We start from the raw sequence: 12,221 nt of genomic DNA on the forward strand, positions 1-12,221 counted from the left end.
GTGTAAATGAAATCACATATTTTAGCAGTGCTGCTGCCTTCTTTAGTCTAACAATATGCTGACACGCACATTCTAGTATTTAAAAAAAGTGAACGAATGCGTTGAAAATTATAAATACCGTACTCGCGCGAATAAGCGCCCCGTCTGAATAAACGCCCCTCTCGAATAGCTGCCCCTCCTAACTTAAAAATTTCCTTAAGCGCCTAGTTTGAATAAGCGTCCACTCCCCTCAATAATTTCATAAGATTTTCTTTTTAGCTGCAGAGTGGAAACACATTCTTCTTAGGTCAATATATTCAAATATAGGTCAAACAGTATATTTCCAACTTTACTCTTTCTTTTTACATATGTCTATGCCTAGTCCTACTCCTCATTTCTTTTTCCCGACCTTTAGTACATTCTCATCTAAGTTTTCAATAAAAAACATACAATAATCCTACCATCCTGCTAATCTCAATCGACCGATGGCCAACAAGCTAACCACTATTCACCACCACTAATTGCATCTGTTATTTTGCTATTATGATATTCACGCATTCTTGTCATGAGCCATGTTCTCTGGATGATTAGGCTATATTTTCCGCCTAAGCACCATTCGTAATGTCCTTAAATAATATTTTTTCATTCAAAAAAGTGCCTCTTAAATGTAATAATTTCCCATAAGAACCCCTCGATTTTAATCTATTTCCATAAGCGCCCCCTCAATTTCCACTGTTTTCATAAGCGCCCCGTTCGAATAAGCGCCCCGTTTGAATAAGCGCCCCTGAGAAAGTGCAAAAAAAGAATGTTTTAAGCGCCCGGGCGCTTATTCGCGCGAGTACGGTAAGCGATCTGAAGCGTAGGGAAATGTGTGATTAAAGATAAAGAAATACATTAGAAGAAATGGAATGCCGCGCATTCAAGTTGAAGGAATTGAACCACACAGGAGAAGAAATGTATGAATAAAGATGATCCAGTGAGTCAAAAGGAAAGAGTTAAATTAACGATTTGTCATTGTCTGTTGAGGGAGAGCTGCTCCCATTGTATATGCAGTGCATTTTCTATTTTACGTTAATAAACTATATTAGCAGAACATTATCATTTTGAAAGAGCCCTAGTTGCAATCATCATTACAGTTATGGGAAGTATTTAAGTGCTTAAAAACATGTGAATTTTTGTCAATTTTTAAATGTTCGTTTATGCGTGTTTTGAAAAGGTGACCAGTTTCGCCGATATAGGAAGCTTTACAGCTTCTGCAAGTAAATCTGTATAAAGTGCCCGAACGAACATCAACGGAAAGAGGATCCTTAAATGAACACAAACACTGAATTGTAAATGATGTAAAAATTAACTTGTTCTAAATTACTACAAAGTTGGGCAACGAAGCAAATTAGATTTAGAATTAACGATCTTGCTAAAAGGTCCATATATTTAATAGCAAATGTTGGCATCAGGGGAAATATTTGATTTATTCCGTTTAGTGAAAAGTACAGAAACTAGATATTCGAAATAATTTTGTCAATTAAACTAGATGGATACTTATTTTTTCTTAAAATGTCACAAGCACTGATTTGTAAATGATGTAAAAATTAACTTGTTCTAAATCATCACAAAATTCTTTGATTTATTTCGTTTAGTAGAAATACAAAAACTAAGTATTTAAAATAATTTTCAAATGTCTATATGATCCAGGGCAGCTACTGTTGATTTTGTATGTTCTATCAACTAAAGTGCAGACAAGGGCTATCTCTAAAAGAATTAGAACAAAAACTGTGAAGTGAGTAGTCCAGAAAATGTGTGTTATTTTTTTTCTAATTATAGATGTATGTGCAGAGCTATTACTTTCAGATTTTGAAATAAGCACGTCAAGGAAGCGAAGTTTATTCTCCACTTCCTTCTCCTTGGTGAATTTGTATATTTGTGAGACGTGAACTGAGAAACTGAAAAATAAGTATGCATCATGTTCTGAATTAAATAAACAAAATGTATCATCAACATAACGTTGGTATAAAACAGCACTTTATTCATTGAATTGGTTGAGCAATATCTGTTCATGGTGCCCCATGAAAAGATTTGCAAGCACTGTAGCAAGCGCTGACCCCCATACTCACTCCATCGCGTAGTCATAAAACGAGCCTTTGAACAAAAAATGCGTTTGTAAAGTGGCGAATAAAAACAGTTTCTTATGGTTCTGTTTACTGTGAGTTATTATCCATAATTTATTTTTCTGCGGTATCAATTGATTCGTTTAAGCGGTATGTTTGTGAATAAACTTTCAACATCATAGTTTTTGTCATTACATTATACCTAAAAAAAGGTGAATAAAAATTAATAGATGGCAGATAAACATACCTGTGCCATTACCATACGTGTGGTCTGCTGTTGGTCCGGTCCCTTCTGTTGCTGTGAAACCCCGTGAAAGTTTCCATTGAAACTTGCTTAGGGTACGATCCTCATTAGAGATCTGGCAAGCCCCAAAGCCGTCTTCAAAGTCACATACAATATCTCAAAAAAAAAAAATAAGATAAATACTAGGTTGAAATTTAAGAATCACCGTGGTATTTCAGAGCCCCGTAACAATGATTAGTATGAATATAAAATCTTACCATTAGGACATGGCGACCTTTCATAATCAATTTCATCAATAAAGTCACTTGAATGATACGTTTTCCCTTTTACTGATTCAAATATAATCTGAAAGTTAAATAAAGAACAGCTAAGATTGATAAGCTACTTTGTTATCAGGTTAAAAATAAATATAAATATGAATATATCAGTCATTCACGTCACTGTGTGTATAAGGTAGACAATTGGACCGCGACTTAATTTGAAAGCACAAAATTCTCAAGTAGGCCTACTGTACAGTGTTGTGGAATTGAACAGGGACATACTGATCATACGACTACGCCAGGCCAACTGCGCCATTCGCCCTAGTATTCATTTTTTCTCTTTAGTGGATTAAACCTACTTATATTTCTTCTTTTTCTTTTAATATCTGTTTACATCGCAAAATATATATTTTTGTATACACTCGCGATAAACTTTCTCGCCCTATTATTCTTTTTGTGCGTTAATATTTTACTAAAGGCATAATATAGGCATACATTTTTTTATAATGGCATTGAATAACACAGGGCTTTTGAGGACTTGAATAGATTATAAGAAAGTATAATACATACTCCAAGTATTGAAATACACGCCATCGTGTTGGGATTCAATATTTCGACATTAATTATGTCATCATCACTTGAATGATACGTTTTCTGATGATGACATAATTAATGTCGAAATATTGAATCCCAACACGATGGCGTGTATTTCAATACTTGGAGTACGGTATGTATTATACTTTCTTATCTGAGATTAATCAGTGGATCTTTCGGTTTTTGAATAGATTATCATTGCTTTAAAAATCATTAATAATAAACAATTAAAAAATCGCTTGCCAACATAGGACTACGGCTTTGTCACACATTTATGTTGAAATAGGTTATTTCAAACAAAGCAATTATTAAAACAAAATGCGTTAGACGCCCCAGAAACAATTACCTTAATTGACTATAAACATAATTGTGAGGGTCGTGGGAGGGAGCCATTCATTGTTGTGAAGATAGGCTTTAGGTATCAAACTAATAGCTATTGTAATGTAAAAAATCTTTGAAATAATGCTAAATATGTTAGTTTCTTTGTCTTATTAGGGATAGTATATTTTTTCCCTTAATTTTAAGATATTAAACTAATACACATGATACCACTTTTCTCTGTCGACGCAATGCAGCTCCTGTTGCAGTCCACGGTAGTGGAGCCCCGGACTTATCCTGGGGTGGAAGGTGCTGATGCTCAACATACTGCCTTTGGGTATCTGCGTATACTTATATGGGGAGCAACATTGCCTCGATGGGATAATTGGTATTTGGATTTTGCTGAAAATTCTTCTGGGAATTATTTGGATCTTGTTGGTTTAATTGCCTATGCGCCTTGAGCACCTTTGGTGGAGATGTGCGCTTTATAAATCTTTATTATTATTATTATCATCATCATCATCATCATCATCACCATCATCATTATCATCATTATTATCATTATTATTATTATCATTATTATTTTTATTATTATTATTATTATTATTATTATTATTATTATTATTATTATTATCATTATTATTATTATTATTATTATTACTATTATTATTATTATTATTATTATTATTATTTTTATTATTAATTTTATTATTATTATTATTATTATTATTATTATTATTATTATTAACAAGAGATTTAACTTCAAAATTCACCGTATTATTTTTGGAAAATGATGAAATGGCTTTAAACAAAAGCCTTTTATTTTGAACAAATAGACAGCCCTATTTAACTGTCAACTATGGTGTTATAAAGGTCATTAGCAACCTATTAGTTCACTTCTTAATAAAAAAATAAATAAAATTTCATATCCAGGGGGGGGTCAGGCATGCATCCTATTCATGTTGATCAGGATGATCAGTGCATCTAACGAACCCAAAATAACGCCATCTATAATTTCTGCCATATGGAGAAAAAAAAATGTCCCCGTCTCCCTGGATTCTCTTTTCCTGAATTCTATACCTGGATTCTCCCCTGGATTTCACACCACCACCCCCCCCCCCCATGCGCCTTGACCACCTTTGGTGGAGATGTGCGCTTTATAAATCTTTATTATTATTATTATCATCATCATCATCATCATCATCACCATCATCATTATCATCATTATTATCATTACTGTCTCTTATACACATCTAGATGTGTAAATTGGGGAGTCAAGCTGGGAACACCAACAGTACCGGACCTATTATTTAAAATCTCTATCATTGAAACATCCGGCCACGGGTGTACACAGTTTAGGTAGGCTATTCGAAATTGTCAGTACTCTTGGAAGTGTGTAAGGAAATAAATGAAGATCATTGAACAATAGTAGATCGTATAGTGTTTTATTGAAATCATCTAAATCAGTCGTCGGAATAACACCGACGCCGAACCTAGGCCTAGTCTTTAGGTGGAGTGAACGTTACACTGGCGGCAGTGGTGGGATTTATTTATAACTATAGGCTAACTCTGTTATTTTTTACACGTATACACTATGTTTGGGGACCTGATTGATTTTAGCGATGATGCTTCTTCCATACTAGATAATAAAAGTGTCATAATGACAGAATGTGAAAAACAGCCAGTAGCTATGTCTTTGATAGATACCTGTACACAAGTACCCGTAGAACCAGATAGAGTTAGGCCTAGACCAAAGATGACAGACCCAATGATACGTTCGTTGCCTGTAGAACCGGAGTCGGGTTACCAATCTGGACGAGTAGGCTTGTCAGGCATGAAGCTAGGCCAAGATTCAATGGAACGGAAGAAGGATAGGGTACCGGAGTTATGCTACCGGCGCGGTGAAAAAGGGCCTAATAACTTATTCCAGAGTCTGGATTTAGCGGACGGGTCCAATGTAGGCTATAGAGCCGTACGGAGTGCACCAGATGCTGGGAGATCAATCCCTAGCCTTGGCGAGAATTTGAATGTACGAGATAGGCCTGAGGCAGGCTACCACACCGTGGAGTTGAACGAGGGTTTAAGTGTACGAGAAAGCCGGGATATTTCGTTAGTTAATGGACCGGGTGGGGATACAGTACGAGTTGTACATGGTATGGGCCAGGCCAGTAGTCTATCGAGACTAGGCCGAAGTGTTTCAGGGGTAAGTATGGAATCCGACTATGGATCATTGCACAGTACGGTACGAGTAAACCCGATACCTACGTGCGTTAACAGTTATGTTCCAATGAATGGAAATTTCGATTACGAGTACGATTACCCGACCAGTGATCCGACCTGCATACCAGATACCAGATGTACCGGTAACAGTATTAGAGCAACCTCCACCCCTGGAACGAGAGAATGCCGTTTATGGACGGGAGGCATTCGAACGGGTATTTGGAGACGCTATGAAGCGGCCAGTGATTAATCCCGACCGGTACGAGGGGAAAGTTCCCTGGCGTGAATACTGGACACACTTCGAATCCTGCAAATTAGCGAACGGGTGGTCGGATGAAAAAGCAGCCACCTTTTTAGCTTTTAAGGACCCGCAGGCAGAAGGACGGGGAGAACCTGCAACAGTTAGGCCAAGACTTAGTGGTACGAGAATTGGCGAAAAGGGCATATCCTACCATGCAGGCGGAAGAGAGGGAGCGATTGGCAAAAGGCCATTTTATGGAGGCAGTAACAGATCCAGAAGTACGAGAGGGGATTTTTAGATGGATGATGCAATGTTAGTGGCGTTGAATATAGAGACATTCCAGCAGCTGGAAAAGCAGCGTGTGCCTATCCAAAGCCGAAAGCACGTGCGAGCGACTCTAGAGGAAGGGGATAGCGAGCCGTTAAATAAGATGGAACGAGCCTTGAACCAGTTATCCGAATTTATTACTAATAGCAGTAGACGAGATCGTCCTATTCCAACGAACGAGAGAACCTTAGTACCAGACAAGGGAAGCGGGATAACCAGTGGAACCAGTACGCAAGGACGGAGTGTTACCGTTGTGGAGAAATAGGACATTCTGCTCGGGAATGCCGATCTGAACGGCCGTCGGGAAACGCCAGACAACCAACCACAGGGGCCGGTGGAAGGTTGGGAAGCGACGGAGGCCCATCCAAACAGTAACGGGTGAGCCAAAGGAAGTGGCAGGCCAGTGGGGGTGCAGTGAACCTGTTAAAAAAAGAACGATTGCAAGAAAAAAAGTCAGAGAGTAAGAGATCATATTCACCGATGTTTGACCCAAGGTCAGGGCAGGGACGTATCCAGGGGGGAGCCGTGGGAGCCGCGGCTTCCCCACCCTTTGTACACAGTGTTAAAATTGTAAAGCTTATTCTTGAGCCAATACAAATTCTTTCCTGGGATCACTCAAAATGAATACTTCTAAACATGTAAATATGCACCAGTACACGTTATACATCGGCCTAATACAACACATAGGCCTAAGCGTGATTTAACAAAATCTTAAATCCATAAATCTCAGGCCAGGTCTTTTAAGATAGAAATGCGATACTGTGGTTCAATTTCGTTTTTATCCTTTTGCAAGTTTCTTTAAATGTTTGTTTAATAATACTACTACTAATAGTAATAATAATAATAACAATGATGATGATGACGATAGTAATAATTGATATTAATATTAATAACAATAAAAAGTGAAGAAAAATGTGCTAAATGCGAAAAAAGTTGTGATTTGTTGATAATAATATAGTATATATAGTTAAAGCTTAGTAAGCTATAATTAGGCCTAAGTTGTCCTGGATATTAAGTAGATCCCTGATAAAAGATCATGAGAAATTTGTTGACGTTTCATTTTGACTATAATGGTAATGTGATGATGATGTAAAAGTGTCATTTCCAGCCATCTCGAGAGGTACTATTTCCTCAAATTTTTTCACCTCAGGCCCAGCCATGGTGGGGCTGAGGTGGTTGTGAAATCACGTTTTTGAAGTAGGCCTATGTAAAGTACATACTCAAAGACAATGTTTTTAAGCTTTGTTTTCTATGGGATACACACATACATTAATAAGATCTCTATGGTTGTCAAAAATCGCTGATAAAAGATCATGAGAATTGTTTTGGCGCTTCATTTTGACTAATGGTGATGTGATGATGATGAATTTTACTAAAAGTGTCATTTCTGGCCATCTAGAGGTACTATTTCCTCAAATTCGTTCACCTCAGCTCCAACCATTGTGGCGCTGAGGTAGGTGTCGACTCACAAAATGCCCTCCCCCTCCACCCTTCAAAACAGATCTGTGCCCTTCTCTGGGTATGACATTAAACTCAATCGAGTCGGCTCCTGATGTATGTCTTAGTGACTGCTGTTTGTTTTTAGGATGTGATCTGGTTTTTCATGTACATTTTTCGTGATTATGACTATTCTGGATAAAGAATGTTTTGAGCAGAGGTGGATTCAAGCCCCCCCCCCCTTCATTTTTTTAAGGAAAAAAAAAGAAAAATATATTCAAATTGAAGTGTGAGAGTATATTGAAATTGAAGTGCTAGAGTGTAATTTCCGGCCATCTAGAGATGCCCTAATCATAAATTTTCTTACCTCAGCCTCAACCATGGTGGGGCTGAGGTGGATGGTTCCTCGGTCTGTGAAAATCCCACCCTGGTTCACCTGTCTTTCGAATTCCTGGATCTGCCACTGTTGATTTATTATATCATTATTTTTGCGCTTATTTATAACGCGTCTATTGCAATTTTCACTTTATCCTCTCAAACAGTCCTAAGAACGTTCAGAGTGCGCTACTTCACAGGAGGATCCGCCCCCTTGACCCCGCCGGGGTCATACGTAATTCGCATAACGGCTCCCCCCCCCCACCCTTTCAAAATCCTGGCTACGTCCCTGGGTCAGGGTTGTACGTGAAAGCAACTGTGACAGGAACAGACACGAACTTGTTATTGGATACCGGAGAAACAGACACCTTGCTACCTACTGCTCTGTACTATCAGATACCAGCGGACCTGCGCCCACGCCTATCGAAGTTGTCCTCAGAACAACACCAGGCGACCCATCGGAACCAAGGGAAGCGCTGAGGTCGAAGTACGAGTGAGTTAAACATAGTTACCATGGTCAAATTCGGAAGTTATTAAGTGACTATTAGGACGTATTTGCTGGCTGCGACGCCGATCTTGGACGAACTGGACTGGTAAAACACGACATAAAAACCAGGAGCGCCACTCCTGTACGAAAACCCCCGCGTCGACAACCCATGGCGAACCAGGAGGAGATACAGAACCAGCTACGAGACTTGTTAGAACGAGGTGTGATCGAACCAACAGAAAGTCCTTGGGCTGCGAACGTTGTGTTGGTGTCAAAGAAAGATGGGACGAAACGATTGTGTGTCGACTATAGGCGACTTAACAACCTAACCGTCAAGGACGCATACCCATTGCCAAGAATCGATGACTCTCTTGATGTATTATCAGGGGCAAGGTGGTTCTCTACCCTAGACTTGACCTCCGGGTATTGGCAAGTCGAGTTAACTAAGGGTGCTAAACAGAAGGCGGCATTCGTGGTACGAGGTGGCCATTATACTTGGACGGTGATGCTTTTTGGGCTGTGTAACGCGCTGTCCACTTTCGAACGACTTATGGAACGGGTATTGAACGGTATGCAGTGGAAGTTATTGATTTATTTAGATGATGTGATAGTGTATGCCGACTCCGTAGAGGACGAGATAACCCGATTGGGAAGAGTTTTTCAGCGATTCCGAGATGCAGGACTAAATGAAAGTCTAAAAAGTGTAGCCTCTTTCAGGCGGAGGTTCTGTACCTTGGTCACGTTGTATCTAGAGGTGGAATAAGACTGACCCTGCCAAAGTGGCGGCAGTACGAGATTGGCCGACACCAAGAAATGCTCACGATGTGCGCAGTTTCCTTGGCTTAGCTGCGTATTATCGAAAGTTTATCAAAGACTTTTCAGCTCTGGCCAAGCCACTATTTCAACTAACTGAGAAATCACGGACGGTGAGCAACAGCAACGTGCATTTGACACCCTTAGGCAGATGTTACAGACTTCACCTATCCTGGCCTACCCAAATCCAGACATAGAGTTCATTCTTGATACGGATGCTAGTAACTACGCACTAGGAGGTGTCTTATCGCAGGTCCAGGATGGACGGGAACGAGTTGTGGCGTACGTGAGTCGAACGCTAAATAGAGCAGAGGAAAAAATATTGTGTTACCAGAAAAGAGCTATTGGCGTTGGTGCATTTCTTGAAGTATTTTCGACAGTACCTGTATGGACGAAAAATCACGATCCGGACCGATCATTCATCTTTAAGATGGCTGATAATCTTTAAGAACCCTGAAGGGCAACTAGCATGGTGGTTCGAGGTTATAAGCTCGTACGAGTTTACGGTAGTTCACAGGCCGGGGGCCCAACACGGAAATGCTGATGGATTATCCCGTCGAAACAGTGTGGACAGGAATCAGAAGAACCTGTACCAGAAGAACCAGTGGAAAATCATATCCGGTTATCACGACTAGAACCGGAAATACCAAAAGGAAGACCTAAGATCCCAACAAATGCAGGATGACTCCTTGGCATGTGTGTACCGTGCGAAATAGAATAATACGGCTAGGCCTGATTGGGCGGATGTGCCTCCAGCGAACCGGGCATATTGGTTACTATGGGACCTGTTGGAAATACGAGATGGAACTTTGTGCCGAAGACGTGAAAGTGATGACGGAAGTACCAGTACGTGGAAAGTTGTGCTTCCCAGTTACCTCCAATCTCAGGTGATGAACGAAATACACGGGGGCGTTACCAGTGGACACTTGGAGGTAACAAAGACGTTAGGGAAATTAAAACAAAGGTTTTATTGGCCCCGGATGCACCTTGACGTACGGGCACATATCAGAAAGTGTGGACCATGTGCTAAGCGGAAAACCCCACCAGAGCGTAGGAGGGCTCCCCTCCAGCAGTGGCCAGTACATGAGCCAATGGAACGAGTGGCGATGGACATTCTGGGGCCCCTGACCCAGTCCACCAGAGGTAACAAGTACATTCTGGTAGTAGGCGAATATCTAACCAAGTGGATGGAGGCTTACCCGATTCCTGATCAATGTGCTGAGACGGTGGCTAAGAAGTTTGTGTAGGAATTCGTGCTTCGGTACGGGGTACCTAAACAGCTACACTCCGATCAGGGTGGGAATTTTGAGTCGGCTGTTATTATTGAGGTGTGTAAATTGTTTGGTACCCATAAAACAAGAACGACACCTTATGACCCGAAGTCAGACGGCCTAATTGAACGATTCAACCGAACATTAGTGGATATGGTAGCCATCATGATACAGCCGCATTCCGACCAGAGTGGATGGGACGAGGTTTTGCCATACGCAACGTTTGCCTACAGGACCTACAGGAGTCCACGGGGGAAACCCCCTTTATGATGTTTGGTAGAGAAGCTGTAGTACCCGTGGACTTAGTTATTGAACCGGCAGAAGCCGTTGAGTTGGACGGGGATCTTGCAACTACTACCAGAAACCGACTTCAACTAGCTACTCGACGGCAGAAGCGGTTGTATGACCGGCTGTCGGGTGGACCTTGCCTGAACGAGGGGAGTTCTGTACTCATGTACGATAAAACAAGAAGAGGGGTCTCCCCTAATATTGAGAGTCGATGGCGTGGTCCTTATTTGGTCTGCAAGAAGCTGTCCGAGGTAACCTATCGGATCCGATTAAGCCCTAAAGGGAAATACCGTGTGGTTCACTTTGACATACTTAAAAGTGATAAAGGGGATGTTCCAGAGGCTTGGGATATACCAGAGGTTATGACTCCAGGTCCAGAACCAGCTATTGAACAAGAGTCGACACCCGCACCGGTTCGCCCGGAAAAATGTACCTGAAGTATCCGACGCACTGAGCCAGTCCGACTCCTTAGAACCGGAGGCTGATAAGCCGCCACGGTATCTTAGACGGCGACATCGAAAACGTCCCGCACGATTTCTCTGATATTAGTACGAGGTGAGAGCAGTTATTGCACCAGTGTTAGTAAATGTTGTCTTCTTTTTCCTAGATTGGAACCATGAGGGAATGTAAAGAGTGCAAAGCGGAATTCCCGACCGGCACTGCCCTACGAGTACACCGAGAAGCCAAGCATCCAATGGGATTCGTATGTTCCTATTGTGGTGGCCGATTCCGGGAACAAGTTGCACTGGACCAGCATGAAGTCCGGAATCAATGATATGCCCACTCAGGAGGACTTCGGGAGCGACCTGATAGGACCGGTCTGATGGACAAGAAAAACAAAGAGGAGATAGACCTATGCGCCGCATTGCCGGAAATCGAACTGTCGCCAGGGTTCCAGTCCCTATTGGACGAGGTGGCGAAAGACGAGGAAGTCCCAAAGAAGGTTCGGCGGGTGTCGAAGGGGAAGCCGTCGTTCCTATCACATGAGGCCAGAGAAATCCTCGCAACAGAGGAATGTGTTTTCGAGCGCCGGGTGGCCGACCGGGTTGTAATGAACCGGAAGATAACACAGTATCGCGATGGGAACGTCAGTCAAGTGGAAGAGGTAGCCGAGGAATATTTCCTGGATTAATTAGCTGTTTTTTAATGTTTCTAATCCTTTAAGGAATGATGCCAGGGGCATAGTTGAATTGAGAAGGGGGCAATGTAACGAAATCCGACCCATCAGGAGCCACACCTATATATGTCTCTTATACACATCT

General features: G+C 41.2%; 1 protein-coding gene across 1 annotated transcript in view; it reads right to left on the reverse strand.

The window, feature by feature from the left end:
- The window catches only part of LOC117120836 (MAM and LDL-receptor class A domain-containing protein 1-like), a 100,266-nt gene that overhangs the window by 7,631 nt on the left and 80,414 nt on the right, over positions 1-12,221 (reverse strand). The window contains exons 18-19 of the mRNA XM_033265923.1: positions 2,586-2,673; positions 2,332-2,484 (exon numbers count right to left, since the gene is read on the reverse strand). Of these exons, the coding sequence (XP_033121814.1) occupies positions 2,332-2,484; positions 2,586-2,673 (241 nt within the window). The remainder of the gene's footprint in view (positions 1-2,331; positions 2,485-2,585; positions 2,674-12,221) is intronic.

The sequence above is a fragment of the Anneissia japonica genome, unplaced genomic scaffold, assembly GCF_011630105.1.
Source record: "Anneissia japonica isolate Jap-2015-1 unplaced genomic scaffold, ASM1163010v1 scaffold287965_len1858130_cov191, whole genome shotgun sequence".
In the NCBI taxonomy this organism is placed as follows: domain Eukaryota; kingdom Metazoa; phylum Echinodermata; class Crinoidea; order Comatulida; family Comatulidae; genus Anneissia; species Anneissia japonica.